Consider the following 25,767-nt stretch of genomic DNA (forward strand, 5'->3'; position numbering starts at 1 on the left):
AAACAAAGTGTGTGGTTAAAGAACGTTGTGTTGAAACTTGCAACTTGTGAGATGGTGCCCCCTGTACTTGCATCAAGTGTGATGTATATTTTGGTTATTGAAAATAGCTGACATCGGTTGATAGCTTGGGGCTATGTCAGTTTTGCCTCGTCATCTCCCAGCCTGGAATACCATGCTTCACTCTTCTCTTGCAGATGGAGGAGCGGAAGCTGTTGGTGTTGTTCGGTAGCCAGACTGGCACGGCACAGGATGTGGCCGAGCGGATTGGCAGAGAAGGAGTACGTCGCCATTTTGTATGCCGGGTTTTGCCTTTGGATAGTTACACAATAGTAAGTACCAGTGAGTGGTGACCGTACTGACCTTGACTTCAAGTGATATAAAATTTGTGTTTTCTTTTTCTGCTGTTACTGCTAAGTGCTAACAGTGGCATGGTTTATCAGAGGCATACTTCCTCAAAAAATAAGTCTGCCTCTGTTGTGTGTGAAATACTTTGGGACCCTGGGGATGTAGGCACAGCAACAAAGAATGCATCTTGCCACCTAAATTAGTCCCAAGAGTGTTACTGTTGGACTGTAGCCTTTTTTGTAACATAGGAAGCACAGTGTTCACATGGTACATAATACATAGCAAAACCCCACACACAGCAATGAGCTAATAAAAAAGATGGTAATCAAAAATGGAAAAAACATAATTTAAACAACGCAAAACTAACCAGGATCAGGCTGCATCTGTGGAGAGAGAAATAGAGTTAATATTTTAGAATATTGACCTCATCTTAACAGTCGAATTTGTCCTTTTGCTTGTGTGACGTCAAGTGTTGGATTTACCCCAGTTAAGTATTGGGAATTTGGAAGCCATTGAATTTGTTTCCTGCTAGAAGTTCCATTGCCAGCTCATTGGCTTCATCCTTCATCCCTCTCCCTCTCCTGAAGTAGTTCACGTTTGCCCTTTTTCTAGGCTTCTAACTACATATCCACACCATCGTTAAGCCCTCCAGCTTTCACCTCTGTAAATATTTCCTAACTCTCTGCCTTTGTCTCAGGTGAATTTCTGCTGAAATGCACAACAAAATTTCTGTTATCTTCAGGTGCTCTATAAAAACAGAAATTGCCTAAGATATATCCCACATAAAGCAGTATCTTTGTGGGTCAGTGACCTTAAGCGTTATCTCTATTTCCATATACAACCTATCCTCATTATATGTGGGGGATACGTTCCTCAAAGTTGACGCATAATGTGAAATCGCATCATGTGAATAATTATTTAAATGGAGAAAATAGGGATGTGTTCCAGAGGGCTTCCTAAATATGTTTTATCTGTAATTTATTCACATTTTCATACCAATATGACACAAAAGCAGTACTACAAGACAGCATTTGTATTATATTTAATCAATTTAAGGTAATATTCAATGTAATAAATCACAAAGTTAACATCCGAGGGTGTACAGTACTCACCAACAGTGGCGGGTGTGTTCGCCAGGATCATATCAAGCACAGCAAGGGGTGAAGGAAGACTCACAGAACTCTTAGAACTGCCTGCAGCAGAAGATTACACCGATTTAAATAAAGTGGTGAGGGTTGTTTGCTTGGCAGCATTTTGTTTTTCAGCATAAATTTGCTTGTAGGGAAGAAGGGGTGACGGCAGGGAACGACTGAAGCGCTGACTCCGTTCTAAACTTGGGTCCATGTCCATCGCCATTTGTGCCAAGTGTTCCGACTTCCACCATTCCCTCACCGTTGGTAAACTCCCGGGATTTTCAAAATCGTCTGTTGCTTGCAGCATCTGAGAGATAGTTTGCTGTAAAAAAATACTTTCGCCTTGAATGTGGATTACACCTTGGTCGAGTGGTTGAATCAGCGATGTTATGTTAGGCGGCAGGAAACGCACTATTATGTTAGGATGCATGCTGTCTAAATGTTTAGGATGGGCTGGCGCATTGTCAAGCAACAAAAGAACTTTAAAGGCAAGATTCTGTTTCCGGCAGTAGCGTCCCAGACCTGTGTTACCTTCAGCTGATGCCGCACTGTTTATAATTTCTAACTTTTTTTCAAGTGTTAAAGCAGTTCTCTGCCACTCGGCTGACAGCCCAAGACATGACATCGGACGCTTAGGAGGCATAGTTAAATATTTCAAGCACAAAATCACTGCACCATAAGTAAAACCATTGAAAGTTTAAGATTGCGCATCCACACCTTGCCAAAACCAATGCAAGAATGGTGGGAGAGAGATTGTGAAGTGCACGCACCTGACTTGTGTTGGCAGGAAAGCAGTGCTCCTCGCATAACTGTGAATCCACATAGTCTGAAGACACATATAAGGAGGATAGGGTGTATCCAGCAGTTTTCAATTCCCAGTGCCTGCACTTCATTTGCTTCTCTCTCACTATTCCGTAACTATCCTGCCATCTTCCAGCCCTTGTCAGTTCCACTTCGCTAAATCTTCAACACACACACGCTGCTGGAGAAACTCAGCAGTTTTCAATTCCTAGCCCTTGTCACTTCTACTTCACTATATCGTCAACAACAACACATTGCTGGGCAAACTCAGCAGGTCCAGCAGCATCTCTGGGAAGGAAGAAAGGTTGATCCCTGAGTTCTTCCAGTAGACTGTGTGATGCTTCAGATTTGAGCACCTGCAGTTTCTTGTGTATCACCAAATGTTCTGTTGTGCCCTAGCACACTAATTGCCATTCATCAGCCCAATGCTTTCTGACCAATTTTATCATAACCTACAGCAGTGGTTGTAATTTAAAATTCTCAGTTTAGCCCTACATTTTTTCTCATCTTCTGCTTGAACCCTCCGTTTCTGGCTTCGTGTGCCTCACCATTGACAGCCTTTCCTTCCGCTGCTTGAGCCCAAACCTCTAGCACTCTCTAAATCCTTTCCTTTCTACTTCTCTCTCCGGCTGTATGTAATCCCTGATTCAATTACCTTGATCAAGTTTCTTGCCACTTAAATAAAGTTACCAGTGTATCTCAGTATCATATATATCCTGCTGCTGTCTGTAAGGAGTTTGTGTGTTCTGTCCATTTCCATGTGAGCTTCCTGCAGGTGTTGCACTTTCCTCACACATCCCAAAGACATACAGGTTAGTAGGTTAATTGGATGTATGGATGTGCTGTATTTGGGTAATGCTGGCTTGCTGGGCCAGGAGGACCCGTTACAGTGCTGTAGTCCTAAATAAGTGAATAAAATTTAAAAGAAATTTCTGATCCTGCATCTGGGAGTGCCTGTGAAAGAGTTAAGGGCACTCGATATAAAAATCATTATCATTGTTTTCAACAATATTTTAAATGTAGTAGACAAGGTTCGAGGTACAGGTTCACAGAGCTCTCCTGTGTTACAGTAGATGAAAATGAATTGCTTTGCATGTTAGAAACTCTCATGCTATGCTGTACCTTTTATGCTGATATTCTGACAGCGCTTTTCTCTACCCTCTCAGGCTGACCTGATCCAGGAGCCTCTGGTGGTGTTTGTGTGTTCCACCACAGGCCAGGGTGAACCTCCAGACAATATGAAGGTAAAGTATCATTTGCTAAAGTCTCCTCATGCCGGTATGCTGTCCCTGTTTTCTTTGGGGGCTGGGAAGCGGATCCCTACGAACATAAAAGTACAGATTTTATTAAAATCCTGCTAATGAAGAATTTACAGCACTGAAAGTTACTTCATTGTTTGGATAAAGTGAAACATGAATAATTTTTGCACAGTGTAGAATGTGAATGGTCTAGCAGGAAGTGTTCTGTAGTTAGACTGTTCTCCTGATGCAATCTGATACAAGTGCAGTATAGTGAATTGGGTTACAGAGCTGCACAGTACTTTATCACAGTGAGAGAGAGGGACAAAATCATTCATATCAGCACAAGTGCAGTGAGGAACCTGAGTTAAGTGTAACAGCAGTGGTCTATTTTTCCAGGCCTCTGTGAACAAGCAAACAAGCTAAGTGATTTTTGTACCACTGCTTGTTTGACCATGAGGAACACAAGTTCTTCTCTGAGAGAAAGAGTATTTGCCTGTTCTTTCTGCCTTTAGTCTTTCCTCAGCCGATGTTGGCATGTTATCCACTGTTGAGCAAAGGTCCTGCTCACTCTGCTACGCCCTATAGTGCCCCCACTTCTATTCTGGTTCCCCATCTGACCTCTCATGGCTCTCTCACCCCCATCTGACCTTTCTTGGCTTTGCCCTAATCTCCTGAACCCTTATCCCCCGAACCCTTATCCCCCAAGCCTCTTTTGCCTTTATTCCCTCAAACCCCTTTTGACCTTATTCCCTCAAACCCCTTTTGACCTTATTCCTGCAAACCCCTCTTGCCCTTATTCCCTCAAACCCCTCTTGCCCTTATTCCCTCAAACCCCTCTTGCCCTTATTCCCTCAAACCTGTCAAGCTCCTACCTACAGCTGTCAGCCTCATGGTGGTAAGACAGCAGCAATGAAGTATTTTCTCGTTGGTGGACAACCAGACTGTCAGTGTCAAAGGTTCCTCGTTGATCATGCACTCTAACCATTTTTTCTGCATCCCCACATTCTTCCCTACAACGTTCATGTACACAGAGTCTGTATAATTATAGTTAAATCAAATCGTTCTGTCTAAGTGCTTCCTAAAGCTCTCCCTTCCCTGATAAACGCTGACTCTCATTTTGCCTGTAGAAATTCTGGCGGTTTATCTTCCGACGGAATCTTCCTGCTGCCTCTCTCTCCATGGTGAATAGTGCTGTCCTTGGTCTTGGAGATTCTTCCTACCCCAAGTAAGTGGAGTAATGAATCTGCAAACAGAGGGTTTAATCAGTGGTTGTTTCCATGGATCATGATGATGAGTGAGCTAGAGATTTTATAGTGTTGTTTAATATTTATCCTTGCAGCATATTGAATGTTATCAAAAATACTGTTGCTCAGTGTTCAGTGATCAATAATGCACTAGTGGCAGCACGTCTAAACAATTGTTTTATGTGCTCTGTGAATATGGCATGCACACACAGTGACCCCCTCCACCCTACCCCCTGGCTCCATGTGGTTGTGTCAAACAGTGATTCAGGCCTGCTTTGATGTAACTTGTGCACAGCTTATTGGCTCTGCAGTAGCTGCTGACGTGGTGTGCCTTAACCGGATTGCTGAGGTGCGGTTTAGCATTCATTAAAGGTTGGAAGGTGGGGAGTGCAAGACTTGCAACATCTTCAAGCTGGACTCTCCTTTAAGTTATTCAATGTTTTTTTCTTTTGTGCTCCTACCTTTAGAAGGCATATGATGCATTGGCCTTCATCAATCGTGGGATTGAGTTTAAGAGCTGAGGGGTAATGTTGCAGCTATGTAGGACCCTGGTCAGACCCCACTTGGAGTGCTCTGCTCATTTCTGATCACCTCACTATAGGTTGGACTGGAAACCATAGAAAGGGTGCAGAGGAGGTTTACAACGATGTTGCCTGGATTGGGGAGCATGCCTTATGAGAATACGTTGAGTGAACTCGGCCTTTTCTCCTTGGAGCGATGGAGGATGAGAGGTGACTTGATAGAGGTGAACAAGATAATGAGAGGCATTGATTGTGTGGATAGTCAGAGGCTTTTCCCCAGGACTGAAGTGGCTAGCACGAGAGGGCATAGCTTTAAGGTGCTTGGAAGTAGGTACAGAGGAGATGTCAGGTAAGTTTTTTTACGCAGAGAGTGGTGAGTGCATGGAATGGGCTGCCAGCGGTGGTGGTAGAGGTGGATATGATAGGGTTTTTTAAGAGACTCCTGGATGGCTGCATGGAGCTTAGAAAAATAGAGGGCTATGGGTAAAGCCTAGGTAGTTCTAAGGTAAGGACATGTTCAGCACAACTTTGTGGGCTGAAGGGCCTGTATTGTGCTGTAGGTTTTCTATGTTACTCTGTTTTGATCACCTGACTGACTGCCCACAAATGTAATGAAAGATGATCAACCTATGTGAGAATCTATAAATTAGAAGCATTTAATTAATCTGATCTGATTGTAATCTGAACACTGCCTTCTCATCTACCCCTGATAACCTTTGCCTAATAAGTATCCACCTTAAAAATATTCAAAGATTTTGCTTTCATTGCTTTTTCAAGAAACGGTCTAAAGATTTGTGACTCACCAAGGAGAAAATTCTCCTCCACTGTTCTAAATGTACGACCGTTTGTTGTTACATCAGAATCCACTGACTTGTGTGACTGTAGCTCCAACAATTTGCTCAGGAACATTGTGATTGTAATTTTCCCCAGTTCCACCCTCCCAGCTCCCAATTTACTGCAATTTTTGGGGTATTACTTGTATCCCGTATAGTGAAGACTGTTGCAATACACTTAGTTTTTGGCCCATTTTATCTTATTCTCCCATCGGTTCCCAGTCTTCATATTTTCCAGTTTGGGACACCAGCTCTTGATTTAATATCCAATCTAAAAACTGTATGGGCCAATGATGTTCTCCCACAGTTAAACGTTGGACTATCAGCCTGGATTACACATTCATGACATGGTCTGATCATAAGCAATCTCATCCATTGCATAGACACCACTTCTCTCAGAGAATCAGAATCAGGTTTAATATCACCGGAATATGTTGCGAAATTTGTTGTCTTTGCGGCTGCAGTACAATGCAATACATAATAGAAAAAAACATGAATTACAGTTTAAAAAAATATATAAAATAGTTTATATAAGTAATGCTAAACTAAAAAATAGTGAATTGCTGATACTCTCTTTCCTTGAGGGTGGTGGAGGCTAGATCATTAGAGGTATTTAAGGTAGAGATTTATAAATATTTAAAAGTTTGAGGAATTGAAGTTTATCAGAACTGACGCAGAAGAGGAGACATAGAACACCCGTGGTAATATAGAAATGGATAATCTTGAGGGGCTGAGTGGCCTACTCTGATTTTCTTGTGTTCATTGAAGAGTACTGAAACTAGTCCAATCTACTCCTTGCAAATGATCTAATCTTGCGAACTCTAGTAGTTGCTTTCTTCTTAAGCCAAATCAAGCTGATATATTCAACTTGGATGTGTGGATAGAACTGGAGTCTGTGTGTAGTAGTCAATATGCAGATACAACTGTGAGTATGTGTGCAGCATTTAACAAAAGAGAATCTTGAGTGAAAGAAATTTATCAGCTTTGTTTGATCATTCCTGATTGATCCAAAATTATTCAGATAAAATGTGGATAGATTCAGTTTGGAACTTAAAAATAAAAAGCAGAAAATGCTGAAAATACTCAGCTAGTCAGACCTCATCTGTGGGAAGAGAAATGGAATGAATGTGTTCAGTTAGGGACTGTGGATATGAATACATTTAAATGGCGAGTTTCCAAAATGAAGGCCTTTTGTTTTCATGTTCTTTCTAATTAAAGGTTCAACTTTATTGCCAAGAAGCTGAGTAAGCGTTTGATGCAATTAGGATCCAATAAACTACTACCAGTGGGATTGGGTGATGACCAACATGATCTGGGGTAAGAGAGCTCTCTGTAATTCTCTTGAAAATTTCTCTTGAATGCTTTGGTTGATTAACAGAACCATACAATATTCATGTACATAAAAAAGGTAGCTGTTGACTTCAAGCTTGTGTTGTTTCTCAAACTGACTCAACACTGATCCACTTCTGCTAAGCCCTGATACTATTCCTTATAGTTCTGTTAGAAGGTAACTGTTTTTATGAGTGTAACTAATGATGCTTGCGTGGTTTAAAACCTGTGAGCTTAGCAATAACTGTGTTCAGTACTGGCCTTCCTGTTGCAATTGCCTCACCAGTGATCACAGGCAAACTTTGCTTTAACGCAGTTGATAGCCATGTTTTATAACACTTCCTTGTGGCTTTTTGAGGGGTCTTTTACTCTGAGGACAATTTTTGTCTGGATGTGGAATGCAAGCACAGCTGTCTACGTACAATGTGGAACCTGGAGTTCTGTAAATGTCAAGCTACTTTTAAGGTAGAGAAGGTGCAATACCAGAGCTAGCTTGGTTCTTCAGAAATGTAGAACTTGTCAACAGTTTTTATTTCTGCAGGAATCCTTCTGCAGTGTTGTCTATATCATACAGATATACCACTGATCTCAAAACAAAGAATGTGTAGGTTATTGACAAATAACAAAGTTAATATACTATATCCCATCTTCTCCATATTTGATCTTGGACCTCCTAGCTAATGATATCACACTTCATCTGACCTTTAGCCTATAATCTACACTCATATTTCACACCCTTGGCCAAGTTTGCTGCGGGTTAATCTCAAAGCAGCCATTATTACATGTGAATTTTCTGAAATTTTTATTCTAGTCACAAAATATTTATATTGCAGCTACTTGCTGACTGCGGATTTCAGCTGCCACACATTATTGTCTATGTATTTTGTGTTTTCTGATGGAATCATCACATCATCTGCCACTAACATATAAAGTAGTTTTCTTCTGAGTGATGCTTCAGAACTAATGTAAATGCTCTTTCCCGTCCAGACCAGATGCTGTAATTGATCCATGGCTAAAAGAATTCTGGGAACACGCTTTAAGAATCTATCCTCTTCCGCCAGGGTTAACCATGCTTGGTGATGAAGTCATGTAAGTACAGAACAGCAAGCAACTCGGGAGGGAGGTATGTGCCCTATTTTTAGGTTTCTGTGTTGCAAAGTAAAATTGGTTCCTAATGGAGGAGTGAATGATTGGACCAAGAATCAAGCACTGTGCAAGATGGATTGTGATTATGTAGAACTAGCCATTATTGCCCTGTGGATGTGGGTAAAGGAGACCTGGACATCTGCTGCACATCTGATCTGTTGGACAGTAAGCACTGGTTCTGGCATGGTGGTTTATCTTGCACTATGTTGGACACCAAGGGATGCTTCAAAAACACCTCCTGTGGATTCTCAGATTTTTACCATCATGGCTTGGGATAATGGATTTGTGGGAGCTGTCGTTCATCTTTTCAATCAAATTCATTTTGATTCAGACGTGCAAGGTGATACATTTGGTAGGAGAAAAAAATCTGAGTTCTCTGGTTAGCAAGAGTGTGAATAGGGTCTCCCTTAACTTAATCTTCATCTCCACTAATAAGTGTGAGAAATTCATGGTCTTTGGCATTGGAATTTAGCCTGCTGTTTCCTCCTTTCCCTTGATCCACCTTGTTTTAGCTCAGGACCCTATTCTCACCCAGCAATGACAATTCAAGTTCTTTTCTTGGTTCCAATATGTAAGCTGATTCTGTTAATGGTTCTCTATCTCACTCTACTTTGTGCCTGCCATCACTACCAGTTTCTAATATACCTTTCACCTCTCAATCCTTGCAAATTGCTGCTCCATCACCGGTCCAAAAACATTGCAGATGGTCAAGTTTCCCCAGATCCATGCTTATCTTCGTCAGAATGTTGAATCCCTCCAATTAGGTTTCTAACTCTCTGCAGTCCTGAAACTTCTCCTGTCGTTCTTAGCAGTCTGTTTGAATAGGATTAAGGGAATCTAACTCTCCTTGTCATAGAACCATAGAAACTACAGCACAGAAACAGGCCTTTTGGCCCTTCTTGGCTTTGCTGAACCATTTTCTGCCTAGTCCCACTGACCTGCACACGGACCATATCCCTCCATACACCTCCCATCCATGTATCTGTCCAATTTATTCTTAAATGTTAAAAAAGAACCCGCATTTACCACCTCGTATCGCAGCTCATTCCATACTCCCACCACTCTCTGTGTGAAGAAGCCCCCCACTAATGTTCCCTTTAAACTTTCCCCCCTCACCCTTAACCCATGTCCTCTGGTTTTTTTCTCCCCTTGCCTCAGTGGAAAAAGCCTGCTTGCATTCACTCTATCTATACCCATCATAATTTTATATACCTCTATCAAATCTCCCCTCATTCTTCTACGCTCCAGGGAATAAAGTCCTAACCTATTCAACCTTCTCTGTAACTGAGTTTCTCAAGTCCTGGCAACATCCTTGTAAACCTTCTCTGCACTCTTTCAACCTTATTTATATCCTTCCTGTAATTTGGTGACCAAAACTGAACACAATACTCCAGATTCGGCCTCACCAATGCCTTATACAACCTCAACATAACATTCCAGCTCTTATACTCAATACTTTGATTAATAAAGGCCAATGTACCAAAAGCTCTCTTTACGACCCTATCTACCTGTGACGCCACTTTTAGGGAATTTTGTACCTGTATTCCCAGGTCCCTCTGTTCTACTGCACTCCTCAGTGCCTTACCATTAACCCTGTATGTTCTACCTTGGTTTGTCCTTCCAACGTGCAATACCTCACGCTTGTCTGTATTAAACTCCATCTGCGATTTTTCAGCCCATTTTTCCAGCTGGTCCAAGTCCCTCTGCAGGCTCTGAAAACCTTCCTTACTGTCTACTACACCTCCAATCTTTGTATCATCAGCAAATTTGCTGATCCAATTTACCACATTATCATCCAGATCATTGATATAGATGACAAATAACAATGGACCGAGCACTGATCCCCGTGGCACACCACTAGTCACAGGCCTCCACTCGGAGAAACAATTCTCTACCACCACTCTTTGGCTTCTTCCATCGAGCCAATGTCTAATCCAATTTACCACCTCTCCATGTATACCTAGTGACTGAATTTTCCTAACTAACCTCCCATGCGGGACCTTGTCAAAGGCCTTACTCAAGTCCATGTAGACAATATCCACTACCTTCCCTTCATCCACTTTCCTGGTAACCTCCTCGAAAAACTCCAATAGATTGGTCAAACATGACCTACCACGCACAAAGCCATGTTGACTCTCCCTAATAAGTGCCTGTCTATCCAAATGCTTGTAGATTCTGTCTCTTAGTACTCCCTCCAATAACTTGCCTACTACTGACGTTAAACTTACTGGCCTATAATTTCCTGGATTACTTTTCAATCTTTTTTTAAACAACGGAACAACATGAGCCACTCTCCAATCCTCCGGCACCTCATCTGTAGACAGCGACATTTTAAATATTTCTGCCAGGGCCCCTGCAATTTCAACACTAGTCTCCTTCAAGGTCCGAGGGAACACCCTGTCAGGTCCCGGGGATATATCCATTTTAATTTTCCTCAAGACAGCAAGGACCTCCTCTTTTTCGATCTGTACAGTTTCCATGATCTCACTACTTGTTTCCCTTAATTCCATAGACTTCATGCCAGTTTCCTTAGTAAATACAGACGCAAAAAACCTATTTAAGATCTCCCCCATTTCCTTTGGTTCCGCACATAGCCGACCATTCTGATCTTCAAGAGGACCAATTTTATCCCTTACAATCCTTTTGCTCTAATATACCTGTAAAAGCTCTTTGGATTATCCTTCACTTTGATTGCCAAGGCAACCTCATGTCTTTTAGCCCTCCTGATTTCTTTCTTAAGTATTTTCTTGCACTTCTTATACTCTTCAAGCACCTTATTTACTCCCTGCTTCCTATACATGTCATACAACTCCCTCTTCTTCTTTATCAGAGTTGCAATATCCCTTGAGAACCAAGGTTCCTTATTCCTATTCACTTTGCCTTTAATCCTGACAGGAACATACAAATTCTGCACTCTCAAAATTTCTCCTTTGAAGACTTCCCACCTACCGATCACATCCTTGCTGGAGAACAACCTGTCCCAATCCACGCTTTTTAGATCCTTTCTCATTTCTTCAAACTTGGCCTTCTTCCAGTTAAGAACCTCAACCCTAGGACCAGATCTATCCTTGTCCATGATCAAGTTGAAACTAATGGTGTTATGATCACTGGAACCAAAGTGCTCCCCTACACAGACTTCTGTCACTTGTCCTAACTCGTTTCCTAACAGGAGATCCAATATTGCATCCTCTGTATTTGGTCCCTCTATATATTAATTTAGAAAACTTTCCTAAACACATTTTACAAACTCTAAACCATCTAGACCCCTAACAGTATGGGAGTCCCAATCAATATATGGAAAATTAAAATCCCCTACTACCACGACTTTATGTTTCCTGCAGTTGCCTGCTATCTCTCTGCAGATTTGCTCTTCCAATTCGCGTTGACTATTGGGTGGTCTGTAATACAATCCCACTAATGTGGCCATACCTTTCCTGTTTCTCAGCTCCACCCATAAGGACTCAGTAGACAAGCCCTCTAATCTGTCCAGCCTGAGCACTTCTGTAATATTTTCCCTAACAAGCAATGCTACTCCCCCACCTTTCATTCCTTTGCCTCGATCACATCTAAAACATCGGAACCCTGGAATATTAAGCTGCCAGTCCTGCCCTTCCTGTAGCCAAGTTTCACTAATTGCTATAACGTCATAATTCCACGTGTCAATCCACGCCCTCAACTCATCCGCCTTCCCCGCAATACTCCTAGCATTGAAATATATACACCTCAGAAGATTTTTACCACCACTCACAACCTTTCTATTAGCGGATTTGCTTGAACTTTTAACATCATTTATTTTCACCCCAGCCACACTGTCAGCTCTGGCACTCTGGTTCCCATCCCCCTGCAAATCTAGTTTAAAGCCTCCCCAATAGCATTAACAAACCTCCCTGAAAGGATATTGGTCCCCTTGTAGTTCAAGTGTAACCCGTCTCTCTTGTACAGGTCCCACCTGCCCCAGAAGAGGTCCCAATTATCCTGAAATCTGAAACCCTGCTCCCTACACCAGTTCCTCAGCCACTTGTTCATCCTCCAGAGCATCCTATTCCTACCCTCACTGGCATGTAGCACAGGTAGCAATCCTGAGATTACCACCCTCAAGGTCCTGCTTTTCAACTTCCTACCAAGCTCTCTATACTCACTCTCCAGGACCTCCTCACTCTTCCTTGCTATGTCATTGGTACCGATGACTGCCACGACATCTGGCTGGTCACCCTCCCACTTCAGAATGTCATGCAGTCAATCAGAGACATCCTTGACCCTGGCACCCGGGAGGCAACAAACCATCCTAGATTCTCTGTCATGACCACAGAACCTCCTATCTGCACCTCTAACTATCGAGTCCCCTATCACTACGGCTCTCCTCTTTCCCCCCTCCCTTCTGCATTGCAGAGCCAGACTCAGTGCCAGTGATCCGGCTACTGCAGCTAGTCCCAGGTAAGTCATCCCCCCCAAACAGCATCCAATGCGGTATACTTGTTGTTGAGGGGAATGGCCACAGGGGAACCCTGCTCTGCCTGCCCTTTCCTCGTCCCTCGCCTGACAGTGACCCAATTTCCTGTCCTCTGCTCCTTTGGCGTAACTACCTCCCTTTAGCTACTATCTATAATCTCCTCATTCTCCCGAATGATCCGCAGGTCATCCAGCTCCTGCTCCAGTTCCCTAACGCGGTTTGTTAGGAGCTGCAGCTGGATGCACTTCTTGCAGGTGTCGTTGTCAGGGACACCGGAGGGCTCCCTGACTTCCCACATCCTGCAAGAGGAGCATTCCAACATCCTGCCTGGCATTCTCTCTACGCTAGACAATCTGAATAAAAAACATACCGGAACCTACCCTGGCTTCTGCCTGTTCTTACCGAAGCCTGTGAGCCAAAGCCGTCCCACTCTGACTCAGTCCACTCCAACGATGGCCACTGTATATGGTGATCTGCTTTTAAACCTTGGCGTACTACATCACACGCCTGCGCAGTGCAGACCCTTCTCCCCGAGCAGTGTTTAAGAAAAAAATGACTTTTTCTGCCCGAATTCTTCCACTCCCTTCTTCAGCTGCTTGCTTCGACTGAAACAAGAACCGTTGAAATTTTCTCTTTTTAAACCTTGGCGCGCTACGTCACGTGCCTGCGCAGTGCAGACCCTTCTCCCCAAGCAGTGTTTAAGAAAAAAAAAACGACTTTTTCTACCCGAATTCTTCCACTCCTTTCTAATATGTCTGCAGCCTTTGAAAGCATCTTTCTCTTCCTGTATATCTCCAACTATACTCAGCTGGAGAAAAATACACACCCCAGGTTCCATTCGTAGCGCTCCAGTTACAGCACGACAATCATCATCGCAGCTGCTGGAGCTACTCTTGGTTTTCATCAAGGATCAGTCCACAGCTCCCTCCTGTTTCTAAATTCCCATCTGCTCCCTGGCACTGTCACCTAAAAACACTGCATTTGTTTTTGTATGAATGCTCTAAAATCATCCAGATTTTTTTTTTAAATCTCCACCTTCTCTACTGACCACTCGTATGTTGACAATACCTGGCATAATTTCACAACCTCTATCTCTGCTGGTTCCTTGTGAGTCAATGATATACAATTTTGTTTCACTACCATGTCTCCCAGTTCAAAATTTTTCTGAATTGCAAGACTTTTTTTTTGCCTGATGTGCAGTTCTGGATGCTTAGAAATATCTTCCAACAAAATATTGTGAACAGTAAGCCTTCAGTCTCTGTAACAAATTTAATTTGTATCCAGCAATTTCATCTCTGCCTGACATTGAATCTGTCCCGGTGTCACATTTTACCCAGAAGTGAGCCGTGAACCAGCACTATTGAAAACTGATGCCGATGTCTTGTTTGTGTTAGTTTGAGATGAATATTTTGCAAGTATTATCTCCCTCATTCTACTGTATGTTGTCTTCCAAAAACCTGCTGCCTGCGTCTTAACTCACACCAAAAGCTGTTCACCCCGCTCCATTCTTACTAACCTACAGTGTTTCCTGGTTAAGCAATACTTTGACTTTAAAATTACAGCCCTTGTTTTGAAATCATTCATAGGAAGCTGCACTCCCTGTCTCCACCTTCTTCTCCAGCTCTATCATTTACCAAGTTATTCCTGCTTCCCAGGACTGGGCTCTTGATTTTCTACTTAATGGTGTCACCTTTGGTATTGTGCCCCAATCTTTCCCCTTTTTCATTCCTCATCATTAATGATGCATTAAACCTAGTACCACACCCACTTAACATTTTCCCCAGTCCAAAGAAAGTTATCCATCACCACTCTTTTCAAAGCTCTGTTTCTTGTTACTTAACCCCTGTGCTGCTACAGCCTTCTTTCCCACACCTTTCAATCTGGATGACAGATTATGAAGCACATTTTGGAATTCCATAGCTACCACAAAAATGCAATTCCATTTTTTCACAAAAACTTTTATCAAGTTAGTTAAACTTAATGTGCTTTTAACTAATCTATGTTGGCTTCTTCTAATCAATTCATGCTTGTCCAAGTGAGTGCTTGACGACAAAGTCCAGGGTAACAGATGAATGAAACCCACACATAAGCCATCAAAAGTGAACATAAGAGATAGCACAGCGCTAATCTGAATAGGGATTTCTCCTCAGAAATAATCATACAGAAACAGGACATTCAGATCATTGAATCCACACTACCCATTTTACACTAATCGTATATTAATATTATAATTATTCTTCCCAAATACCTGATATCTTCCCCAGATTTTACCCAGGGGCGGCATGGTACAGTACAGGTGACCTGGGTTTAATTCCCGCCACTGTCTGTAAAGGGTTTGTACTTTCTCCCCGTGAACGCGTGGATTTCCTCCCACAGTCCAAAGACGTACTGGTCAATTGGTCATTGTAAACTGCCCTGTGATTAGACCAGGATTAAATTGGGGGATTGCAGGGCACCGTGGCTTGAAGGGCTGGAAGGGCCTGTTCTGTGCTATGTCTCAATAGATAAACAAACAAACAAACTCAAGAACCAATTGACAATGGCCAATCAACCTAGCAACCTACACATTTTTGGGATGTGAGCGAAAACTAGAGTTTTCAAAGAAGGTATGCAGGGCAGAAGATGGTGGGTGCCTGAAATGTATTGCCTGGGGTGGTGCTGGAGGCAAATACGATAGAGAAGTTCAAGAGGCTGTTGGATGGACATGTGAACATGCAGGAAGTCATTGGATATGGACATTGTGCAGGCAGAAGGGATTAGTTTTGCTGGGCATTTGATTACTTTTTTTTTGGTTTAGCACAACATTGAAGGCTGAAGACCCTGTTCCTGTATTATACTGTTCAATGTTTTAAGTCTCTGGAGTAGGGCTTGAACCCAGTGATGTTCGTCTCAGGGACGAGCACTGAACTTGTTCAGCCATTATACTGCAGACTGATGTATCAAACTGCACAAATGACAGTTTTCAGCAGATTGTTTCAGTGATTGCCAGTATTGGTGGGATTCACTTTGTTGGTTCTAATGCACAATACTACGAATGCTGTAAATATCTAATGAACACAGGAAACTATGGAAAGAGCAAATGAGGCAACATCTGTAGAATTAAATTATTAATATTTCAGGTCAGTGACATTTGCCTAGATTGAAAAGTTCCAGCACTTCTGCTTTCATTTCCTTGGCAATATGGGCACTCTGTGTTTCAGATCTAAAAACTTTCTGAATGTGACAAACTTCATCTGATTCCACGTGTAGATTGCCATCAAAGTACCGCTTTCAGTTCGAGGAGGATGCCACCAATGGCTTATTAGTCAGACCTTTTGACACCAGCAGACAAGTTCCAGGTCCATCCTCACAGCTCCACCCATTCTCTGCCCGGATGATCGGCAACAAAAGGGTCACAGATGACGACCACTTCCAGGATGTGCGACTGATCACCTTTGATATCACTGACTCCGGCATCGAGTAAGAAATGTCTGAATCTGTAACTTAAATTTCAAATAGCCTGCTATGTTTAAACTGTGCAGAGACCCCAGCATCAGACCTCTAGCTTGTCAGTAATGTCTTTGTGGGGTGGCTGATGAATATTAATTCTCCCAGTTAATCAGACAAGTTACCCAATACTATCCCTTTTGCTTTCCATCTTTCCATTTTGTCAGTTGTGGGTGAGAACTCACCTATTTCTGATCCACTTGTGATTAGAAATGCAGATTTGCATTTATTTTTTACTTTTTATGATGTCAGAACATCCCAGTGAAAAGCTTTTGAAGTGTAGTGAAGCTTTGGCAGTGGTGGCGAACTTAAAAAGAAAAAAACAAGATCCCTGATGTGAGGTTCTGATATTGTTTTCCATTCCTTGGGATTTCTTGTTTTGTGGCTGTCTCTGCGAAGAGTAAGAATTTCACGTTGTATACTATGTACATTCTCTGATATTAAATTGAACCATTCGGTGTGGTAAATGGCCAGATCATCTATTAATCACATTTGATGGGCAAATATTGGCCAAAGCACAAGGGAAACTGGTATGCTTTTCACATGGTGTGATATCACCTCCCGAAAGAAAGTAGTTCCAGGAGTGCAGCATCTCTCAGTACTGCACTGAACTTTCAGTGTTCAGAAAATCCTAGTAAGAAATTTGCACTCACAGCCTATAAATATGATAATGGGATCAATGATTCACATGGAGACACAAGAGACTGCAGGTGCTGGAATCTGGAACAACAAAAACTTTTGCTGGAAGAATTCAGCAGGTCAATCAGTATTTGTGGGAGGAAAGGAGTTCCTGACATTTCAGGTCAAAACCATAAAGGAATTGCCAATGTTTTAGATCATGTTGAAGGGTTTTGATCTGAAACGTTGACAATTCCTTTCCTCCCACAGATACTTTTCGACACACTTAGTTTCTCCAGCAGATTGTTTGTTGCTGAATGATTCATACATTTCCTGAAATTTCTGTATATTTAAAACTCAGTTGGTGACAGTGATTTTTGTAACATATACTTATGGCTAAATACAGGGTTTTGTTTGAGAGGATCTGCTCATGGAAATGTAAATGAGGTGCTATAGAAGGAGGCCATTCAGCCCATACTACACCTGTTGTCTTTCAATGATAGTTCAACAGCTCTGACCTTTACCCAGACATCATCAAAATCTTCCCCTTCAAACAACTGTCTTATTCTGGTTATTATAAATCTGAATCGACTATAGCTTCAAGCATTGCAATTCAGATTATAACAATTTATGATATAAAATAAAACTACTCTTTACTTCACCTCTGGTTCATTTGGAAATTTCCTCTCACGTGTGGCCTTCTTTACTGAACAATCAATATATAAACAGTTTCTTATCTTTTTTCTGTCAAAGCCCTTTTGTGGTTCTAAACTTCATTAATTTGCCTTTGAGATTTTCTGTTCCAGCCGATCTTTCTTACCGAGTTTACATGACTGAAATCCTCACCCCGATACCAGTTTGGCTGAACTCCTGTACACTTCTCTGAGCTCTTGATGTCCTTCTTGAATAGTGCTGCTGGAATTGACCACATTACTCCAGCCGAGGCCTAAGCAGTGACCTTTGTTTTCAAAGCAGGTTTATTGTGGCAAGCGCTGAAGCTGTGATCCTTCTCTCTGATTTAATTTTTCCCTCTGAGCTGCAGGTACTCAGCAGGGGACGTGGCAATGATTGAGCCTCGAAATTCACCAGACAGCGTGGAGCAGTTCTGTCAACTCTTTGGTCTGGATCCATGTAAAAGTTTTATCCTGAAGCCCAATGATGCAGGTTGGCTCTTCTTTTGCATGTGATTGAGCATTTGTTAAAAAGAGCATTTATTCATAGAATTCTAGAGAGTTTATGACACAGAAGATCATTCTACCCACTCTGTCTGTGCTGCTTGGGCAGTGAGTTGCAGACCCCTGCCATCTTTTCTTTAAATCATTTCCTTTACCTCTTTTCTAACTTAATTACTTTAAATCTGCTCTCTTCTTTTTAACACCTCAACTAAGAGAAATTGGTCCTTCATCTCGTCCCTGTCTATGCTGCTCATTATTTTATGTACCTCAATTAAATCTCTCCTTGATCTTCTCTGTTCTAAAAAAAATAATCTGAGCCTACAAATTCTTTTCATTATAGATTAAATTTTAAAGTTCTATCCTCGTTCATATTAGATTCAGTGAATTCCCCATTATTAGTGTTCTATTGCCTGAAATCTGGCCACGGCTTTATTCTCCCATCTCCGTCAGATTGTTTGGCAGTACTGTCAACAGTGATTCTCCCCTCCTTGTTCTTGTTCAACATATGTCACAGCATTTGATGATCCTTTCAGTATTTCCTTCTCACAGTCATGCTTGATTCTTTTACCAATATTACCACCCACCTTTCTTTAATTGCTCTCTCCTGTAAGTAGGATCAATAGGCTATTCCTGTCCTTTTCTAAGTGTTGTTTCCATAAAAGCCAAAATAGTTCCAGATAGCTTTAAATGCACTTCTTGCAAGTGTGGATAATTATGCACAGCTCTAGTAGCTAATTGTTTCAAATTAATTAATGCGCTAACATCTTTTACTTTACCTAAATATGTTTAAAGTCCTACATTTTGTGCATTTTCTTGGAAGTCTTGTATTTGCTCCCCATAATATGTTTATAACCTAATATTTTGGGCCAGCCGGTGGTATAGTGGCATCAGCACTGGAGTTCAAGGCACATAGTTCTGAGTTCGAATCCAGCCAGGTCCCAACCTGGACAGCAGCAGTATCTATGCAGAAGAGAAGCCTGGCAATCTTCTTTCGTATCTTGCCACGAAAACCCTATGAACGACTGCACTCCATAGGGTCACCGAGAGTCGACGATGACTCGATGACACTCAACAACAACAACAACAAACCTCATATTTATTTGCCTCTTGGCAAATCTGTCATCTAGTGGTTCAATGGTTGCCTCGTATCCCTGCACCTCTTAAATTCCAGTTAGCTTTATACAAGCTATAATCCTTCCTTGAACCTCAGCCATGGAGTTCATATAAACATACACTTAACTTCCTTACAAGGCCGAGAGCTGTGCTGAATTATCCCAGGGAAATGAAAAGTAAGGCAAAGAAGTGGGTTTGAGACAGGATCAGCCTTCATCACACTGAGTGGTGGAACAGCTCATGCTCTCCCCCTGTTTCTGCTTCTTACATTTTTAATGTGTAGTGCCAGAAATGCTCGTAATGCTCCAAATGTGATCAAAGCAAAGCACTGCATTAGCTGTAGCGTTACAACTGTCCCCATTCAAAGGCTGGTGTTCCTTTAGCCTTTTGATTTTCTCTCTACAGTATTTTAAAAATCTATACATATGAGCCCTAATGTTTCTTTGACTGTAGCAATACGGCACCAGAACAGTGCATCAGTTCTCCTATCATTGCAAGCAGCTTGTAAGTTACACAGTAATATGATAACGGGCATAATGTGATCCCTGGCACTGCCCAACTGTTCGGTAAGATTTCAGCTCCAGTGAAACAATTTCCGATCTCTGAGACTGGTCTGGGAAGATAGGGAAATGGAACACCCAGTCACGTGTCATTGGTGTAATTCTGGAGATGTATGTCTTCTTCTGGCCTTTTGTGTTACTGATAATGCTTGGTGATCATGCTGATCCTTCCACCGACAGGAGAATGATGCACATGCTCCATTGTCCTGTATGCAGGGAGTAAATAGGATGTGCTGTCCCAGTTGCACAGAGCTGCTGTATATTGGGTGGTTTCCCATCCCTCCCTCAGCAGGTCTCGTGTTTCCCGGAAGGAACGGAAATAAGTCCGGCTTCAAGTTATGGAAGTAAGTGGTAGACACCTGTAGAATCAAAAACTCGAGGAAATCTGCAGGTGCCGGAAACCCAAGCAACACACACAAAATGCTGGAGGAGCTCAGCAGCTCAGGTAGCATCTATGGAAAAGAGTAAACAGTCGACATTTCGGGCCAAGACCCTTCATCAGAAAGGGTTGACAGTTTACTCTTTTCCATAGGTGCGGAGTTCCTCCAGCATTTTGTGTGTGTTGCTCAGATGACACTTGTATTTCATTTTGCCACATTTTGTGTTCTATCCAACATGTTGATCACTCTGTTAAAGTCAGCCACTGGCTGCTGACCCTTGAAGAATTAGTTATTTATTTTATATTTAGCAATAAGAGCACAGAGTAGGCTCTTCTGACCCTTCGACCTACGCTGCCTCAGCAACCCCACAAACCCAATTAATTCTAATCCAATTACGGGACAATTTAAAATGTATGTCTTTGGACAGTGGGAGGAAACTGGGGCACCCAGGGAAAGTCCTCGCTTTCCATAGGAAGAACGTACAGAGACGCCTTACAGAACGGCACCAGAATGTGGGATGGGAGTGTGTATATGGCGTTGTGCCACAGAACAGCGAGCAACTGAAAGAGCTAACTGGTCCCCTTTTCCTCAATTCCTTTGTTGCTGCCTTCAGATTTCCTTTATCCTGCTGTGACTAATATCCCACTCTGTCTCTCCAGCAACACCGCTTCCCGCTCGATTGCCACAGCCGTGCACAATTCAGTACCTAGTTGAGCGATATCTGGACATTAACTGCGTCCCCCGACGCTCCTTCTTCGAGCTTCTATCGTACTTCTCTCCTGATGAGTTAGAGCAGGAGAAGCTGAAGGAATTCAGCTCAGCCGAGGGCCAGGAAGAGTTGTACAGCTACTGCAACAGACTTCGGAGGACCACTTTGGAGGTAGGCCAGATAATAGCTCTTCATATGAAAAAATGTCCCACAACATCTTTCGGCAGCTACTGAATTTAACACCTTTCAGAATATATTAGGACAGCATGAAAAGATAAAGCAGGCAAGTTTAAGGAACATCTTGAAGGTGTTGGTGAGCTTTCCTGATTATGTAGAATGTGTTCTGGGATTGTGAGAGTTTATGCAAGATGTGCACTCCTAGGAGTTTGAAACTACGCACCAAGACCACCAGACTCAAAAACAGTTACTTTCTCCAAGACTGATCAACAAGTCCACCCACTAACCACCATTACTTTATCATTTCCTGTCAGTCATTTATGTGCCTAGTGTCACATTATAGACACACAATCTATCTATATATATATAGGCTACCTTATGTATTTATATTTATTACCTTCTTTTGTTATTGTGTTCTTTATTTTTCTGTGTGTTTTTTGTGCTGCATTGGATCTGAAGTAACAATTATTTTGTTCTCCTTTACATTTGTGTAAATGTCATTAAACACTCTTAAAGAATGGGAGGTTAAGACAGAAACCTGGGAACCTTGGAGCCCAGGCAGGTGAAGTTATGGTTGTCAATGGCAATTAAAATTGGAAGGGTTCAGTGGTCGTGGAGGGTTGTGGGATGGGCAATGGGAACTGGGATCATACTGAAGATTAATGTGCTCAGTCAGAAGATCCTTGTGCACCGACAAGCCATGCTGCATCGGGTGTGAGGCAATGTATTTGTTCATTGGAAGTGCTGTCTGTACTGATGAGGAGGGTGAAGCTGCCCCAAGTTGAGAGATGAGGTGATAATTCTTTCAACAGCACAGAAGCCAGTATAGTGAAGCAAAGGGAAGCGTGAGAGAAGATGAAGCGTCTCACCCAAAATGCTGCCTGGCCTGCTGAGTTCCTCTGGATTTGCAGCAACCTTACCCAAGGGTGGAGGAGAGGTTGTTCTCCCTAGGGTGGCCAACATGGTGGAGGCATCACTGAAAACTATGTCAATCCTTTGCTGTAGCTTCAGGTCACTGGCCACATCCTGGAATCTTAGAAAGCTAGCATGATTTTATTTTACTCCACTGTACTTGTTTCTGGTTACTAAGCAAGTGTTGAACACTGTAAAAAATTTTAGTTGTTTGGGATTTTTCCTAGGTTCTGTTCGATTTCTCGAAGACGACAACTGCCGTCCCAGTTGATTATCTCCTTGACCTCATTCCTGAAATTCGACCACGGGCTTTTTCCATCGCTTCTTCCCAGTTGGTAAGGACCCCTCCGCATTGGATTTATTTGGGAGCCGTTTTGCCCAAAATGGGATAGATTTTCAATTTGCTGATGCAGCGTCGAAGCTGTCAATGACACTGTCACACCTGAGGCTGTCTGTAACAAGCACATGATCACATGGCGTGGAGAGCCTGGGGACGGGCAGGGTTTGATTCTGTTACTAGATTCATAATTCAGACTATGTAAGTTTGAATCCCACCAGTGGAATTTCATACTTTTAGTTCAGTTTAATAAATCTTTAAAATTAGAGCAGGCAGTACAGTGTCTCAGCTAGTAGAGCTGCTGCCTCACAGTGCCAGAGACCTGGGTTCAGTGCTGTCTGTATGGAGTTTGTGATTGCAGAGGTTTCCTCCAGGTGTTCCAGTTTCCTCCCACATCCCAAAGGTGCGCAGGTTGATAGGTGAATTGGCTGCTATAAATTGCTGCTAATGTGTAGGTGAGTGGCAGAATCTGGGGAGAGTTGATGAGAAATTGGGGAGAATAAAATGGGATTAATGTAAACGGGTAGGTGATGTCGACATGCAAGTGGATCAAAGAGCCTGGTTCTGAGCTGTATCCCTCCAGGACTCAAAGAGCAACCACATTAAGTTGTCAAACTCTGGAAAGGAGCTTGTTGGTATGGAGTGCCCTGTAGGAATGAAACTTCTTGTCCTTGGGCTGTGGGGATGAGTCGGGAGACTGCGGCTTACGGTGAAGATTCACCAAGCTGCAATTGAATAGTGAAGCTGGTGTGAGGGATGGTCTAGCCTGTGTCTCACATTTCAGGGCCAACAAATGACAGTCTTCATAATGACCTCCAGGAACCAAAATGCTAAGTATTAAGGGAGTAAAATTTACAAATAGTATCTTCCCACTTTTACTTCTTCTCCCCTCTTACAAACAGAGCATTTTGATCTCCAGATGTTGTTAGTGCCAGGCATCCTCCACAGCAGCACAGAAACATATAAAACCTACAGCACAATACAGGCCCTTCGACCCACAAAGCTGTGCCGAACATGTCCTTACCTTAGAAATTACCTTGAGTTACCCACAGCCCTCTATTTTTTTTAAGCTCCATGTACCTATACAGGAGTCTCTTAAAAGACCCTATCGCCTCCACCACCGTTGCCGGCACCCCATTCTATGCACTCACCACTCTCTGCGTAAAAAACTTAGCCCTGACATCTCCTCTGTACCTACTACCAAGCACCTTAAACTTGTGCCGTCTTGCTAGCCATCTCAGCCCTGGGAAAAAGCCTCTGACTATCCACATGATCAATGCCCCTCATCATCTTGTACACCTCGATCAGGTCACTTCTCATCCTCCGTTGCTCCAAGGAGAAAAGGCCAAGTTCACTCAACCTATTCTCATAAGGCGTGCTCCCCAATCCAGGCAAGATCCTTGTAAATCTCCTCTGCACCCTTTCTGTGGTTTCTACATCCTTCCTGTAGTGAGGCAACCAGAACTGAGCACAGTACTCCAAGTAGGGTCTGGCCAGGGTCCTATATAGCTGCAACATTACCCCTCTGCTCTTAAACTCAACCCCGCGGTTGATGAAGGCAAATGCACCGTATGCCTTCTTAACCACAGAGTCAACCTGCACAGCAGCTTTGAGTGTCCTATGGTCTCGGACCTCAAGATCCCTCTGATCCTCCACGCTGCCAAGAATCTGACCATTAATACTATATTCTGCCATCATATTTGACCTACCAAAATAAACCACTTCATACTTATCTCTACCTGCCACTTCTCAGCCCGGTTTTGCATTCTATCAATGACCTGCTGGTGAAGTGCTGCCAACATTGCAGCCAGTTCTAGTCTCTCACATTGGTTTGTACATTATCGCTATGCTACCATTGTCTGGCTGCAAGATGTTGAGTGGACCTGTGAGCTATAAGAATGTGCCATGTTTCAGGCAATGACTTTCTGGTGCTTGCTTCCAAAGCTGATAGAAATACTCCAGAATTTTGACTGTTGGGCTGTTCCTCTTGTATACCCCCAGACTGTGCTGGCAGAATATAGGTCATCCCTTGTGCAACCATAAACAGACTGTATCTGGTGGTTTTAGAACATCGTGTGACCCCAGACAGTGTCTTTTATTTATGCATGAACCTGTGAGACATCCAATAGTTCATTTGTATGGGTTTCTATTCCTTGATGGATTTCCAGGCTAAGACCACTCTTACCCTTCACTTTTTCCTCAGGGGCTGGTGCAAGTGTGGAACAAGCTGCCAGCAGAACTGGTAGCTTCCAATTTTATTGTAACATTTAAAAGAAATTTGGATAAGTACATGAATGGGAAGGGTTTGTAGAGATATGGTCAGGTTGCGGGTAGATGGGACTTGGCAGAAGATCAGGTTGGCATGGACTGGATGTGCTGAAGAGCCTGTTACTGTACCTCTATGACTCTTGAGTGCTTGGACACCCTTCAATGACATTGGTGCCAGGTGGCCTTCTCTGACTGGTAGGTTGTGTGTCTCTGAACCTCCCCTCACTCGCTACAGAAACCCATCTCTCTCGAGTTTTCCTTCATGCAGACAATTTCCAGTTAATGATGTAATGTTATGTAGCAGACTGTAACCTGTGAAATGCAGTGTTGGTGAAAATGAGAATCCCTTGTAGGAGATCGTGGTGGTTAGTCAGAACATGCGCACTTCAATCACCCAGGCCTCAAGCCAAAGGACTGGGGGGAGCTTCTGCCTCATTTAGTAGCAAACACTGTGAAAATCATATTTGAATGGAAATCAATGTGCATTTCATATTCTCAGTCTTTTTCCTGGTTCCCAGGCTCACCCCGGACAGATTCAGATTCTGATGGCAGTTGTTCAGTACAAGACCAAGTTGAAGAAGCCTCGCCGTGGTGTGTGTTCCAGTTGGCTGGCATCCCAGAACCCACAGCAGGGTAAGCCTCACCTTGTGCTCCCCGTGATGTGCTTTGGCCAGTGATTCTCCGTCGAGAAAGGCTTTGGCTCTTCCTTGTTCTATTGCTGTATGTTGATCCTACTGGCTAGCCCCCTCCATTCCCCATTCAATGTTGGTGCCCAGAACCAAAAAAAACCTTAACTTTTGATCCTTTATTGATTGTTCCCCATATGATCTTTGATTTTTATGAACCTTGATCATAAGGTTCTCAGTTTTTTCATTTTGGCTCAACTGTCTCGATCTCACTCAGCAAATTCCTCCCAACCTCATTCTTCCTCTTTCTCTCCACTTCTAAAACTCCATCGAAGCCCATTCCTCTGCCCTAGCTGTGTATCT

The 25,767-nt window shown here is 42.7% G+C and overlaps 1 protein-coding gene across 8 annotated transcripts in view; it reads left to right on the forward strand.

Moving 5' to 3' along the window:
- Positions 1 to 25,767, forward strand: part of ndor1 (NADPH dependent diflavin oxidoreductase 1) — a 55,483-nt gene that overhangs the window by 12,501 nt on the left and 17,215 nt on the right. For all 8 annotated transcript variants that reach the window (XM_063073874.1, XM_063073871.1, XM_063073873.1 and 5 more), the window contains 10 exons: positions 195 to 329; positions 3,446 to 3,523; positions 4,648 to 4,745; positions 7,337 to 7,435; positions 8,435 to 8,536; positions 16,293 to 16,502; positions 18,190 to 18,311; positions 21,035 to 21,255; positions 22,401 to 22,508; positions 25,297 to 25,411. In XM_063073874.1, the coding sequence (XP_062929944.1) occupies positions 195 to 329; positions 3,446 to 3,523; positions 4,648 to 4,745; positions 7,337 to 7,435; positions 8,435 to 8,536; positions 16,293 to 16,502; positions 18,190 to 18,311; positions 21,035 to 21,255; positions 22,401 to 22,508; positions 25,297 to 25,411 (1,288 nt within the window). The remainder of the gene's footprint in view (positions 1 to 194; positions 330 to 3,445; positions 3,524 to 4,647; positions 4,746 to 7,336; positions 7,436 to 8,434; positions 8,537 to 16,292; positions 16,503 to 18,189; positions 18,312 to 21,034; positions 21,256 to 22,400; positions 22,509 to 25,296; positions 25,412 to 25,767) is intronic.

Source organism: Mobula hypostoma, chromosome 21, assembly GCF_963921235.1.
Source record: "Mobula hypostoma chromosome 21, sMobHyp1.1, whole genome shotgun sequence".
NCBI classification, from domain to species: domain Eukaryota; kingdom Metazoa; phylum Chordata; class Chondrichthyes; order Myliobatiformes; family Myliobatidae; genus Mobula; species Mobula hypostoma.